We start from the raw sequence: 16,016 nt of genomic DNA on the forward strand, positions 1-16,016 counted from the left end.
CTTTCTCAGGATGTCATAGGTATTTTTGAGAATACAGTCGACAAGAGCCACTTCATACGCACCGTCAAACTTGATGGCAGGGGAGAGTTTTTTTCAAATATTATCTGCAGTATTCAATTCACTGAAGAAATAATCTCAAACGTCGGACATAAATGTCACATAAAGACCATTGGGAATTGTAAACATCTTTAAAACCAATCCAAGAATCAAAATCGGAGTCGTATACAAGCCACTAAACAAGTAACTGTTTCTTACCACCACGAGTACGTCTCTTTTATATCTTTTCAATTTGATAGATTTCACTAGCATTTTTAAATTTTTGTAGTTCATAGTCACAAAAGCCGCCGAAAATCTCTTCAACTTTGGTATCACGCAGACGATAAGTTATGGATGTAGTGTCTAGTATTCTTGACACCTCAAAAAGTTCGGTGGACCACAAGTAATTCACCTTTTCAAAAACATTAGTTGTTCTATTAATTCGAACCGTATAACCAACATTGAATTTATTCTTCATCTTCTTGACAGCCGACGATTCATTGGAATACTGTTTAAGAAAGGTGTCAATTGTATCATGATCCGAATGATGAACTTACTTTGGTATAGAGTTTGACAACGATCGATGAGGTCGTTGATTATAAATCAACATGATTTTATCAAGATCATGAATAAAAGTCGATGTATTTTCCAATGTACAATACCTTGAAATTAAAAGTCTAATAGTTCTTATCAATCGTTCGGCCATTGCAGCCTTTATAGGACTGTGACTATGATACAGCAGTGTACTATATTTCTCTAGTACTTTTGCAACATGGGGATTAACAAATTCACTACCGCGATCCGTTTGAATTTTTTTATACGTTTCCTGTTGGAGAATACTTTCAATGGCCTGAGCAACTTCAACACCTCTCTTTGATTGCAATGGAATTGCATATGCATAACGACTATAAACACTGATTGCAAGTAGAATGTACTTGTACGGTGTATTATGACGTCTTTGAAGCTCATCTAGAGTCAGGAGATCTGCTTGCATTATATGCAATGGGTAAAAGGATTTAGTTTTTCGATATTGATTGGCACGAAGTCTATGATTTCTATGCAGAGTGTAACTTGATTCACTCAGTAGATAGTCTTGTACATTTTTAGTGCGAACACCAGTTACTTTGGAAAGAGCTGTGGGGGAACTTAAACTCTCAACCTCACCAATATTTTCATAAACAGCTTTAAGAACTTCAACCATTTTGAACGTAAACACGTTGTGTAACGTCCGCTACCCGGTTGTATACTGGCCAGGGATGGTGGTGGTGATGATGACCTGATGCGTCTTCGCTTTTGTCTAGCTATAAGCGGTGGGCTAGTATTTTCCCAAATTGATTTAAAATCTTCTTATTCAAGTTCATTTTTTAATGGTGTCAATGTTGTTGATGATGACGATGATGCATGTTCATTTAATTTTTTTAGAATTTGTCTATTGCCAATAAGACTTTTGGGGAAGTTTAATGTATTTAGAAAGTTGTATAGATGAGTGTCAAATGATAATAGTCGTATGCGATTTGTAACCATATCATAGATTAAATCAAGTAGATTATAGCTCTTGCCCCGAATTATGATCCCTGCCCCGTTGCTCTCAACTTGAATTTGATCACGTTCCAGGAGATAGGCTAGGAGTTATGTAATTTTTTAACCCTAATTGAGGGGGCATATATTTCCAAATTTAAAAGAAAACTAATACACATACACCATATTCAAATGTGTTCCACCAGCAGAAACCTGAGGAGAGGATTCTTTCTTTGGGTCAGCAGCAGCAGTGGGCTTTGAGCGATAGTGTTTGTCCACTTGACAAAGTGCATCTTGAAGTAAAATCAGTTTCTTATCATCCTCAATATTCTCATTGTCAAGGAATTTACTCAGATTGTTCTCAAAGTGTTCGACGGCTGAGAGAGCGAGTTCTATTGGAGCCAATTTATAGGGTTCTGCCATTCTCTTTTAGAAAAAACTGTTTACAATTCCTGCAATTATTGGCAGTTAAATTGTGAAAAAGCTACCGCCCGCCTGAAGAAGTCGTTTCCTTTTGAAATTCTTTAATTTCTTTTGAGAGGCCAGTGTATGTACTATGGAACGATGTTTCTCTGACTGTTTCTTAAATACTTATGTCAGTTGAAAATTTAATACGGTAAAACTTGAAAACATTTCGGATGTTATATTAATGAAATCATTGTAAACACCAGGTTTGAATATTGCCTTCCTGACCAAATGTTTTGATCTGCTTGAAACCGTAAAAAAACGTCTTTTTTCATGAAGTCTCTTCAGGGTGCGGGAGGTAAGTAATCTGTCATTGCGGCGCTCACAGGGAGATACAGTATAAGTTCGCTTTAGAACACATCTGCGACTAAACGCAGATCCTCGGGTATATTTTGAGTAATATCTACTTGGATGTTGTTGCATGTGCTCTTAGTTACCTGAGTATATGCTGAGAGCAGAAATTTGGGGGCTCCTGGATATATTTGGTTATTGAGAGTTATTAGCGAGCTAGAATCACGAACAACTCTGTAGATGATATAGTAGGTGCAGTTCAATGCAAGTGTTCGCATACATTTGCTCTGATGAAAGAGATTGTGTAGAACCAGAGTAACAGAAATCTGTTCGTGATGAGAGCGAACAGTGAAAATTTGTAGCATTTCCTGGGACCATTGTTCAATAGATTCAGCCAGATCATCAATGATCAACCAAGAGTTTTGTTCAATAATGCTGAAAACATCAAGTCCCTGTATGAACTGTATCCGCACCAGCCCCAGGTTGGTGGTGGCAATCTCTTTTATTTTATCCTATGACTCCAGCCAAATACTATAGCAAAAGTAGATTTTTTTCGGCTTTTCCACAAACATTTTATCCCAATTTTTAATTATTTTATTTAAGAGTGTAGTTTTGCCGGACATTGACGGTCCAAACAGAAACGATCTGAATGGTGCTTTAAATTGATACATGTTCCCTTCAACAGTTCACCTGGACAGCTAACTGTAAAATATGGCCTTCTTACAACTAAATAATTTCTCTATTACTACTACTACTACTACTACTACTACTACTACTACTACTACTCCGTTCAATAATAATAATAACGAGAAGAAGAAGAAGAATAAAGAATAATATTTTCTTTTATTATATAAATAAAAAAAAGGTGACAATACTTTAAAAAAAAAAAAAAAAATACTACATTGAAAAAGGCACATTAAACATGAAAAAAAAAATACAATTTTTTTTTTAAATTTATTTATAATAAAAAAAAAATACAACATTTACATAACCACTAGAAAAAAAAAACACTTAAATAAATACACTTTTTTTTCTGTTTATTTATTTATAAAAAATACAACATTCATTGTAATAATGCACTGGAAATATCACTTTTATTTGCAAAATTTTAATTTTTGGGGTCCCCCCTCCCCCCCCCGGGGGAGGCTGCGGCGGCAGCGCGGGGGGGGACGTACCCGGGACCGGGGGGCCCGCTTGGGGGGGCCCGGGCCGGGGGGGCTGGCATTAAATACATTTAATTTATCTGCCTTGCAAACACACACACACACATTTAAAATTTATTCTTTTGGAAAAAAAAAAGAATTAGAAAAAAAACCTAATTACCCACAAAAAAAACCTAATTACCCACAAAAAAACCCTCCCACCCCCTTTATACTTTTTTTAGTGAATTTAAGTTAATTTTTTTATAACGAGCTGTGTTATTCACACTTTAAATTAAACTTTGTGTGAAATTAAATAGTTAACGTATGGTAGTAACTTAAAACCAACCTCAATTAAAAATAATTTTTATGATATGGCAGACATGGCGTTTTTCTCAACTCTAACTGTGTAGTTTTTAAATTGTAAAAATTGAATTGCCTGGACTTTTACCCTTGGTACTAGACTACTTTCTACACAGTTTATATACACAATCATATCAAAATTACTTTTTACAAAATGTGTAGGTACCTCCTTGGAAACTTGTTTGATATCCTCGCTGTGAATTTCCACAAAGTATACCTTCAGTCCAGGAAACACACCACTGGATATCAGATCGCTACCCGTTTCAGATTTTAACATTAACAATTGATTTGGGGCCTGGCGTTTCACTAGCTCTGGGTAGAGGGATTCGTCCCAATTAGTGTAGTCCATTCGTGAGCTTATGTACTCGCCATTTTCCAAATCATTCAATAGATTTTCAGTTTTGACTTTTAACAGGATTGAATCAGTGTCCCCGTAATACACTTGAACTTGTCCTTAAATTGGCAACCGTACTTTGCATACATTATAATAAAATGACAACAAGAGTTTATTTTATATTTCGGTTATTGCATTTCATCCCGCAATATTTTTATTTAATACAATGTTTATTTTCTTGCGATGTATGAGAACCATATTGGAGTCTATGATCGTGAACGATGTGAAGTTTGGATCTGCAATGATTCGAGCACAATCTTTAGGGTTGTTTACAATGTCATATCGACTTCTGTTTCGTACGCTCTCGCACATTTTACCAAAAGCTGAGTTCAAAATGAGCTTATAGACTTCTTTTTCAACCTTTGCTTTCGCTTTTAAATGTTTACTAGCAAAGGTTTCAAAACAAGTTGTTGTGTTTGGTTGTTGATCGCATTGGAGGTCTCTCTAAATTTTTTCGGCCTTCACACCATTGGACAACATCTATTTTCATAGCACACGAGGAACAACTATATTCTGTGTCGGGTTGAGATCGGCAATTAGTTTTTGTTTTGAAGTTATCCAGTACATACTCCCATTCTCTACTACAAATAAATTTTAGGGGCTCAGAGAGTCCCTCTCCACCGGTCTCTTTATGCACAAAAAATCCAAGAATTTTACCGAGTCATGGATTTCCATGGGTATTTCACCGTCAATTTCAAAAAACCATCCTTGTGCCCCATTCTCCTCAACACAAGCACTGTCGGGGAACTTCGACGCACAGGGATTGTCAAGCCATTTATAATTGTCACACGGCAAACAGTAGTGAGACATTGCCGATGGGTCAAGAGAATTCATATCCAAAAAAACTGCGTCCGACTTTTCATCGGTGTGCTGTCCACTCGGATCAGTTTTCATGATATAATCCTCGTGAAAAACATACCCACCCCTCATTGATCTCTCTACAAACAGATGCTGATACACATCGGCGATCAGACCTATTTCTTCTTTGCTGATTTTAAGTATGAAGTCCATCACCAAATGGGGAGTGGAAAAGTAATAACCTAAATCCCACCCAAAGTCCCCATAGATTTTATCCGTATTTTTGAACACAATATCAAGAAGAGTGAGTACGTCACTGGCCAAGTAAAGTTTACAATAATCCCACCCATTTTTACATCCGCCTTTTGCCCAAACCCTCTCAGCAAATTCGTAGTCGGTAGTGGTGCACTCACTCTCAGTAAGAGAATTGTAAAAAGCTTCAATGGGCCGTAGTGACACCTCATCTAGCCTCGAGCCAGAGTTGTAATAATCATATGGATATATACCCTTACACGTTAATAAATCATAAATTTCATCATCGGGGAAGCGCTGTTTGAGGAGGGGGAAGCTATCAAAATTGTCACTTTTCTGTACCTGAATGAATTGACTTAAGGATTCGGAGAAGAAGCTTAACAAGTCTAGAAAACAAATTTAATTCTAGCCCGTGTTGCATTTTTCAACTGTTTTCCACACGAATTCTAGCAGCAATAGCTTCTCCAATGATTTTGGTATAATAGTATATGAAAAAGAACCATCTATCCATGCGTCATCTACAACTCCTCCCTTGGCAATGCGTGCCAACGCCGGAAGAACAAACTTTAAGTCGTAGTTGGAATTGTGTATAAAAACAGATACGAAATCTTGCTGTCTAACTTTTAAATTGCATGAATGATGCGCTACCCCCCTAAAGTTACTCCCCCCCGATGTAATGTCCTGTCACAAATGATCATGGTCGATCACCTTCCTCCTCTCACCCGTCAGAGCACCATCATCAAATTCCCCCTTGCAAACTCCACCCAGTTTACGATTTTTAATGGCCACTATGTCATCTGGTGATAGGACCATAGGATAGTTTGTATAACAAAGGCGCGAAATTGCACCGTTCGCTGTTTTGACTAGACTGACCAATGCCGAGCGCATGCAGTCTTCACCGTCACTCAACATCTCCCCTACCTCCAGCACTTGCATGATATTATTGGAATCTCGTTGCGCATGAGCGTAAGAGACCCCTATGGCTTCATGTATTTTAAAACGATTTGAATTTGATGGATCACAAATGTCTGTCAGCTTAACTTCACAGTCGAAAGCAATCTTATTGCTCAGTAAGAGCTTGTCTTGAAATTTTTTGAAACGCAAGATCAATCTATGTTTGCTTACCGTCTCCACAGCCTCACATTCATTACGTTTACAGTGTTTCATGTGATACTTTAACTTTAAATCAGTCCAACACCTTGATAGATATGTTGGACAGTAATAACATACAATCTGATTTTTACCCTACCTTAGAACCCTACTAATATCCGTAATTGGATTGACATGACCAATTGAATCAGAGTCTGTCGGTGGGGTGTATAGAAGCCACACCCAATGTTCTACTGATTCAATTGAAGGAGCCCGCAGTGGAAATAATACACCCTTCTTATCGGAACGCTGACCCTCTTCAAATTCTGTTTCATACTGTAACACCGTGACACCAATCTTTAAATGTGCATTAGCCCGCTCAAAATTATCTATTCCTTTTAGTGTCACGGGATATTGACCATTTAAACAATTAAAATTTACTTTGGGGAACTTTGAACCCTCCCTACCATTAACCGCCATTTTGTCCAACTTCTTCTTAGTGGCATCTTTTTGAAGTGGTCTGTATGCCGCAATTAAAAACGCATACTTGAAACACTGCAGCCTCGTATCGAAACAGATTCGTTGTATCCCCTTACACCCCTCTAAATCTGAATGATATTTTAATTCAATTGCCATCCCTCCCCCATGCCCACCTCGTACAATAAAATACTTTTTAAAACTACAAATATTAAAATTTAAACTTTCAATAAATAACACCACAGATCCACTACCCCCCTCGTTATAATTTTACAACTTACTTTGAATACTTTTAGTGCAATTTAGAAAAACCTCCCCATAATTTGATAAATGCGGGTGTATTGCCAACATCTTTGTGTGCAAGTATTTTGAATACATCTCACCAGAACTTTCATTAAAAAAAAATATTTTTAGTGCTATTGATGCTTTTAAACTGACCCCCACTCCCCAACCCCCCATTTGTTGTTCAAGACTGGCTCGAATCTTATCAGTATATGAATGTGTAATGGCCAGGGGATCTGTTATTATATCCCCCGACACTAGAGAGTTGAAAGGGTCACCGAATTTGGCGCTATAGACTAATGTGTGATGCAAGGCAGAGTTTGAGAGAAAAAAATCCGGAAGAGGGGATACTGTTGGTGTTGTATTACTACTACTTCTATCTATAGCATTAAGTGGAGCGGTGGTGGGTGACAGAGAATTGTCAGTAACACCCCCCCCAGTCTGTTCAATCATATTGGGGGGATATGGCATGAGGTCCCCTAATACATATTCCAATGTGTTCGGGGACAATTGGTTGAGCCAGCTTGTATTGTCCTAGAATAGAATTTTGTTATGAGGACCCGATTTAGATTTACTTGTAACATCATCTAAATATTCACGCATGAAACTATCTGTCCCCCCCCAATCCTCAGGCATGTCAATATCGCAGCTTAAGTCATCCAGGCTGGCCATTTCCCCAAAAACATCGTTAAGGAAACCACTTTCCCACTCCATATTCTCTAGAACCAATGTAGCTTCATCCCCGTACTCTGCTGGTGGTGTCAGAATTGGTCATGTAAATATAGTTGCCTCATCACACCATGGTGTCGCTGGAGGTGGTGCTATATTTTTAATCTGTAGAAAAAAAAAGTTTTATTTTTTATGTAAATTTTTTATAGTTAATAAACTTTTTTAATTTCTCATAGCCATCGTCACACTATCACTACCACCACCACCTGAAAAATTAAAACACGAAGAAAAAAAAAGTTACATCGCCTTCTGTCTTTCATAATGTCAACTTAACATTCTAAAAAATATATTTTTTTTTTTTTTTTAAAGCTCATTATTAAGCGTTCTTCGTAGAATTAATTTTGTATAATATAAAATTATAAGTGCAACACAAATTAATTTTTTCAATAATAGGGGGGCAATTGTACCTTAAATCCCATTATTAACCCCTCAAATAATCATATCATTCTTGCTCTAGACTCAACTAAAGCATTTTTTAATTTTATAAATTACAAGAACAGGAATTTTTTTCAAAAAAAGGGGGCAATTGATCCTTATATCTCAATTGTCACCACTACTATCCTAAGCTCCAGCTGAAGCTAGCTTCGAATATTTAAATTTTATTTATTATGTATTCATAAATAAAAAACTTTTAATTTTTTTTTCAAATAAATTGTTAAAGTGATACCTATAAATAAAGGTACATAACTAATATCCTAATATCATGATGAATATAGTGTCGAATCTGGAACTTTTGTATTTGTTAATTGTATGACATACAAAAAAATGTATTTTTAAATAATAGGGTGGCAATTGCTCCATAAATCTCATTTGTAATCCCTACGATCCTACGCTCACGCTGTATATAGCATCGAATGTTGAATTTTTTAAAATTATAAATGAAACAAAAAGGAATTTTTTTCAAAAATAGTTGGAAATTGCTCCTAATATCTCAATTGTATACTCTACTATCCTAATCTCCTTCTGAAGATAGCTTCGAATATTGAACTTTTCATTTTTTTAAATTTTAAATGCCGCAAAAAGGTATTTTTTTCAAAAATAGGGGACAATTGCTCCTTATATCTCAATTGTCACCACTACTAACCTAAGCTCCTGCTGAAGATATGTTCTTATATTGAATTTTTTATTTTTTAAATTTAGAAAAGCCCAACGAATGTATATTTTAAATAATAGGGGGGCAATTTCTCATTATATCTAAATTGTCACCACTACTATCCTAAGCTCCTGCTGAAGCTAGCTTCGAATATTGAACTTTGTATTTTTTTAAAAGTATAAATGCCACAAAAAGGTATTTTTTCAAAAATAGGGGGCAATTGCTCCTTATATCTCAATTGTCACCACTACTATCCTAATCTCCTGATGTAGATATCTTCTAATTTTGATTTTTTTTAAATTATAAATTCCACAAAAACGATTTTTTCAAAAATAGGGGGAAATTGCTCCTTATATCTCAATTGTCACCACTACTATCCTAAGCTCCTGCTGAAGCTAGCTTCGAATATTGAACTTTGTATTTTTTAAAAGTATAAGCCCCATATGTCGGTGGTTGATGGTGCTACCTTCTCAATAATCCGTATTTTCCTGTGTCTTTTGTCAAAGGATTTTTTTGAAGTTGATCTGGGCTAAATAAATGTTTTTAAGATAGAAGAAATTTTTTCTCCATCCTTATCAAAAATTGAAGTGCAAATAAATTGTTGGACGGTCCTTTTTTAGACACCTCCCTCCCCTCCCCCTCTCCCGGGACAGACCTGTTGGAAACGAGAGCTCCCTTCGATGTATAAGGATCGATACCCAGTCGAGGTGGGGGGTATCGGACTTCACAACACTGTTCAAATAGAATAGCCTCACATTCTTTCTCGAAAACACCTAAGTGTTTCAATGAAATGACCAGAAACGGGTTCACCCAAATAATGTTTCTTAACATTGCTGCGAAGACATATTTGGAAATTATCAAAAACCTTTTTCCCTGTGTAAATTGCTTATTGAAGATATACATCTTGCTATTTAAAGTCCGCTTTGCATGCGACCCACTTAGAATTCAAATCGGATTAAAAAGCGATGGTAGATCCGATAAGGTAGCGGATGTATGCAAATGCATTAGGGCAAAAATACCAGTCTAAAAGTGCGCGTCAGCTGTATAGTAGCAAATTGTTTTCGATTTCGTTTTTTTTCAAATATTTAGTTTTTTATCTAAATGGAATTTTTTTATTTTCTAATTAGAACTTATATTGAATATAATTTACGATTTTTGGTTTTTTTTGTTTTTTTTTGTTATAGAAATTCATTTTAATCATTAATTTACATATACCAGATAATTTGTTTAATTAAATAAAATTAAAAATTTTTTAGAAAAAAATTTTAATTTTTACTCATAAAAATCTATGCGCCTGAGAAAATTTACCTTATTTTTTGAAAATAAGGATAGAAACAAAAGAAATTATGTATATACTTACAAATTCTGACTGGCCTTCTATATCTGAACTCCTTGGCAAAACTTGAGGGGGGTTAAGCTCACAATCTTCAGTAGCTGAATCTTCAGGCTGAGCTGAGGCATATAAAGCAGTCCACTCCCTTTTCAAGTTCCTTCCAGCTGGCATGGAGCTAACACGGGGGTCAGAGGACCCTGTCATTAAAAGATTCGCAGGCATTGGCTGGTCCAGGTCTTGTGTAGTTCTAGCAGCGAATTTGATAACTTAAGGTCTTGTAGCTTGCATTAATACAGCTTCGCTATATCTTGCCCTCTTTTCAGAAGGGGGTGTATTTTATGTGTCGACTTCCTTGAAAAAAAAATGCATTTTTGGTTTGGAAAATAATTCAGTTTATGTTAGGCATTTAAAGTACTGTAAAACATTTTTTTTCAATATAGCTAAGCACTTTTTTTCAAAAACATCCCTAAAAAGGTTAAATTATAATGATAAAAACCACACCGTAAATGAATAATGGCCTGGATTTATTTTAAAAAACACCCAAAAAAAAAAAAAAAAAGCCGCCGTAAGCTTAAACCTATAAGAGAATTATTTAGTGGTTTCAGCTCCTAAAAACAACAGAGTTCTAAGTATACAAGTACCCTTAATTCTAGTGTAAGGAAATAATTTCTTCCTTAACTTAATGATAAGACAATTTCTTTTTTTACTATAATAATGAGAAAATTTTTACTCACCAGAAATTGCTTTGAATTATCCATTTTCTATGTAAACGCTTACAAAAAAATGTCAGTTGTGTTATGTTCAATAAACTACTCAAAACTATTGAGGAATCTAATTTGAAACTTGAATATATACAAAAAGTAATTTACATCTAAAAAAGATACACCGGTTTTTCCAACACGGATCCAACCTAAAAAAACTAGTATGTTATGAAATAGAAATTCAGTTAATTGTGCCAGAAAAAACTTGAACCAGAACAGATTATAACCAACCTGTTTGGTACGGGCCCGTACGCAAAGTATATACCTTCAATCAAATTCCACATGATATTTCAAATTACTATACCTTCTATAGAAATGATACCTCTATGAAAATGACACTGGTAACCCCAATTCGTTTAAAGAACACACACATCTCTATGCCTCAGGCGTAGGGTTCAAACCTTTATACGACCTACTACTAACATATGTATTTTTAGGCGCATTCAACACACGAAACCCTCAAATTATTTGTGCTGCCCTTACAGCGCTCGAGCAAATTGCACAGTCATCAAGGGAGTCTGGTAAGGCTTTAATTCCTTACTTGCGTGTCTTACTTCCCATGTTGAATATATTCCGGACGAGCAAAGGTAGGAAACAATATTTAGAAACGTTATTGAGTAAACATTTATAGCTAATTATGGTATCAGTTGCCAAATTGATTAATTTCAGAAATTGTAAATTGAGAAAAGTAACAAAGAAAACAAATTAGTAATTTCTATTATGATAAACCAATTACCTGGTGAACAAATGCCCAGGACAATGTTTTGTGTTTGCCTACGTGCTTGATTTTAAAGAGTTTGTTTCTGTACATTTTGTTATAGGGTGGGTCACTTTGGCTTCTACTTTTTGAAACTTTTTTTTTTGCCACTTTAAAGCTCTTGCTCGGCAGCGTCGCCAGCGTAGAGGGAACCAGTCGTCAGCGCCGTCAGTCTTCTCCAGAGTGGTCGGTTCAGGGAGAGGGTTGTCGCTTCAGCCGGGTTGATGTTTCTGGAGGCGAGCCGATCACGGATGACGTCCGCCCATCTGGTGCGGGGTCTTCCCCTAGGACGCCTCCAGCCGTTTGCAGCTGAGTCGAAATCGAAGATGAGCCGGGCGGGTGTTTGGGCAGGCAGACGGAGAAGATGACCATACCAACGCAGCGAGCGAGACTCAAGCTGCTCGGACAGGGGTGGGAGTTTGAAGGACCTGAGGATTTCCGAATTTCATACCCTGTCGAACTATCGGGTGCGTTCGATTTTTCGGAGGTGTTTCGTCTGGGTGGCATCTACCTTCAGCGTCTGTGTCTGAGTCAGCGACGAAGTCTCGGCAGAATAGAGCATAACGCTGGCAACCGAAGCAGAATATATTCGTAGTTTGGTTAGGCGGCTGATCTGGGGTTTATGGAAGACTGTTTTTAGAAGGCGACCGAAGACAGAGTTTGCTTTTGCCGCTCTTGCTGATATTTCGGCATCTAGGCTTCCGTTTGAGCAGACAATTGAACCAAGGTAGGTAAACTGCTTCACTACCTCAACAGTTTGACCACAAGTTTCCACAGATGACAGGGGGTTGGACGGCGTTTTCTCAACGGGCATTATCTTGGTCTTCGACCAATTTATTTTCAGACCGAGTTTCTCAGCGGCAGAAGCCAGTGTTTCCAGTGTAGCTTTGAGGTCACTAATGTTTTCGCATATTAGCGCCACGTCGTCAGTAAAGTCGACGTCTGAAAGAACTCTTCCAGCAAAGCCTATGCCAAACGGCTGCACCTGCTGTGTTTTATTCAGGATGTGGTCTATTACACAGTTAAAGAGCTCAGGTGCAGCGGCACATCCTTGCCGGAAACCGTTTTTAATTTTGAAATATCCGGAAGGCCGTCCATTTACGATCACCGCACTTTCAGTGTTATTATACAGCTCTTTGAGGAGACGGACGATTTTCGTGGGTACGCCAGCAGACTGGAGGATTAGCCATAGTGACTGCCTATCGACAGTGTCGAAGGCAGATCGAAAATCGACAAAGGCAATGTACGCCTTCCTCTTATATTCTAGAGTTTTCTCTACTAGCTGTCTAATCGTATGGATTTGCTCGGTGGTGGACCTGCCTGGCATGAAGCCAGCTTGCTGGGGGCGACGGAGGGCAAGGAGGTAGCTTGTTGCCCGTTTGCGAAGCAGCATAGCGAAGAGCTTTCCAGGAACTGAGAGTGAAGTTATGCCACGATAATTGCTACATTCTGCTTTGCTCCCCTTCCTCTTGTAGATTGGTACAAGTAGGCTCTTCTTCCAGTCTGAGGGGATTTTTTCAGAGTATCACACAAGGTTAAACAGCATTTGTAGCCAGAGGATCATGGCTGGACCCCCATTTTTAAGGAAATCCGATGTCTGGCGCTTTGTTATTCTTTAGCTTGCGGGTGGCAGCTTTTATCTCCTCCGCTGTAAATCCAGGACCATCAGGAGCAGGTATGGTAGTAGCCGCAGCAGCCGCAAGCTCGTGGTCCGTCTGGTCTGGTGGATCTGAGTTGAGCAGTTTCTCAAAGTGGTCCTCCCACTGGCGGAGGCATTGTGATTGGTCATAGATATTCTCACCGCTAGCGCTTCGAAGGTATGGCGTAGTTTGAGTGTGCTGACCTGACAGCTCACGGAGAATCTTGTAGGTGGCTCCACTTTTGAAACTTACTCTTAGAAAATTCCTTTTTAACAAAGTTAAGAGTCAATCTAGATCTAGTCCTTTGACTTTAGAATTGGAACAAGAAATGAAGCTTGCATCTGAATGGCTCAGACATTTTTTTAAAGGGTCTCTAGTAAATAGTATTATTATGTACATTGAGTGATAAATGTCTTGAAATTGGCTTCCTGCTCTGAAGGATCATTATTTTACACCGTTATTTTAAATTGGATGAGTCTTGGTTAAAGTGCAATCTAAAGTGTTTTGTTGTAATGGATTCCTTCGTTTTCGTACCCGAATGATTAGGAAATGACTCTAAAGGTCCAACGGAAACTCAGCGTTTTTCTTCAACTAAAGAAGACTAAAAAATTTTTATTTTTATTTTGGCTCAGAATCATGGAGTATTGTTTTTAGCGTGTGTATTTCTCGACAAAACAGATCATTAGCTGGGTCAATTCGATTCTTGTAAATTAAATTCATTTTCTTCGTAATTTATAATATTTAGGCTCTTCAAAATCATGGTGCCCAAAATTTTTTTTTGCTATTGTTATTGAAATTATAGATGAATATATTTTATTGAAGTGTTCAATGACACCCACATGAGAGGGCAAGGATAGGCCAAAAAGCTATATAAAAATTGAAGACAAGAGAAAGTTATGGTATAAATTCAGGTAGTGTTAAGAGAAAGTCATCTCAATTTCCTAAATCTTACTGAAAACTATATAAAACTTGAAAAATTATCAAAATAAAGTGAGGTGAAAACAGAAGTTGTGAGAAAACTTTAACTTTTTTCCCATTATCCATAAAAAGAAGAAAATGCCTTAATTCTGCATGAACTAAATCTAAATCAATTAAACTTTTCTTCTTTAGAAACCTAAGACAATTATCGTCTAAAATAAGTTTTATTATTTAAACTAAAAGCTCAGCAAGTGAGTAAAGAAAGCGCATTTTAGCATCAATCTAAAGATTACTAGCAGAGAGGGCTACATATGGTTTGCTATATTTTTTAAACAGAAAATTTGAATTTAATTGTCAAAAAAGCTAGTCCTCTACTTTTTATAACATACACATGCAAGTTATCACATATTAACCTTTAAATTATCCACCCAAAGTACTCATGCTACTCATATCTTCAGAAACATTCATATGTGTGAAGACGGAAAGAGTAGAGAAGAAATTTGCATTGGGCCTCAATGAAGCCCAGTACATTTCTTTCTGCTGAAATTCATGTTAAAAAATTTTCTTTCTTAACCTGTTATTGAAATATTTTAGATTTCACAGTTTTTTTTTACCTATTTTTTTCACTCGGTTTAAAATATTTAATATTGCCGCATGAATGTTTCCATATTTTTCTGTGTTCTTTGTGCAATCACCCTGTGTTTCCTGCCCTGATGAAGTGGAAGAATTTTGTGATGGATGAATTTGGAAACTGTTCCTGACAGCACCAAGAAGAGTCAACAAACAATTCTTAATGGGACCACGATCTATATACTTTAAGTTAAAATGAATAACGAGCTGCATAATGATGCACTTATACAGTAAGTGACTGCCGGGCTGCGAAATAAACGGAAAATTAAAAGTGATGTCCAGAATAATAAAATCCAAGAAACTGTGCTACGGTGACAAATGCTAAATCTTAATTGCAGGAGAGGCTCAAGGTATTGCTACTTGCACGTTCATATCGAAAGAGATGAGAAATACTCCCCCCCTAGATTTTGGAAATATTCTTTTTTGCCTCTCCGCAAAAAGTCCTAGTTTTTCTCGTTTCTAGGCACCTCTTATTCAAATTACCATATTTGTTTCTATTGCCCCCAACCCCCGGAAAAAAGCTGGCGTGCGTTCTTGGGTGCAAGGATTGTAATGAATTCTATTTTCTGGGTGCTACTAAACTTAATATAAAGATATCATCAAGTTACTTTTTTACATGTCTAGGTTGGTAAACATTTGGTACTATATCCACAGCCCATAAAAGAAAAACACAGAAATACTCGTTAGAAAGACACTCTTACGGCAAGGGAAGACTTTCAGCTTAAACCCCCCTCCAGCTTAAGAGAAAACCAACACTGTTTATATATACAATTAGGTGTATTCAACTATTATAATCTACCTTTAATTCGAGTTTTTCAGTAACTCACCCCCCTCCATCCCTGAAAAATACTAAAAATAAAGTTAGTCACCTTAATACATCCTAGTGCGCTTGAGATTAATTATCTGTTTTATCTGTAGGGCCTAATTATTTCGTCAGCTATTGATTGTTGCATTCTTGTTAATTTATTAAAGTTTGTTCTTGCAACTGCGGGTATATTTAACGATTTTCTATATACTCTTGGTTCATATATAGGCTACTTATTAGTAAATA

The 16,016-nt window shown here is 36.8% G+C and overlaps 1 protein-coding gene across 1 annotated transcript in view; it reads left to right on the plus strand.

The window, feature by feature from the left end:
- Positions 1-16,016, plus strand: part of LOC148955296 (parkin coregulated gene protein-like) — a 63,565-nt gene that overhangs the window by 47,039 nt on the left and 510 nt on the right. The window contains exon 4 of the mRNA XM_089108136.1: positions 11,458-11,607. Coding sequence (XP_088964262.1) covers positions 11,458-11,607 — 150 coding nt within the window. The remainder of the gene's footprint in view (positions 1-11,457; positions 11,608-16,016) is intronic.

Source organism: Artemia sp. Qi Xiang Cuo, chromosome 2, assembly GCF_049724085.1.
Source record: "Artemia sp. Qi Xiang Cuo chromosome 2, ASM4972408v1, whole genome shotgun sequence".
Lineage (NCBI taxonomy): Eukaryota > Metazoa > Arthropoda > Branchiopoda > Anostraca > Artemiidae > Artemia > Artemia sp. Qi Xiang Cuo.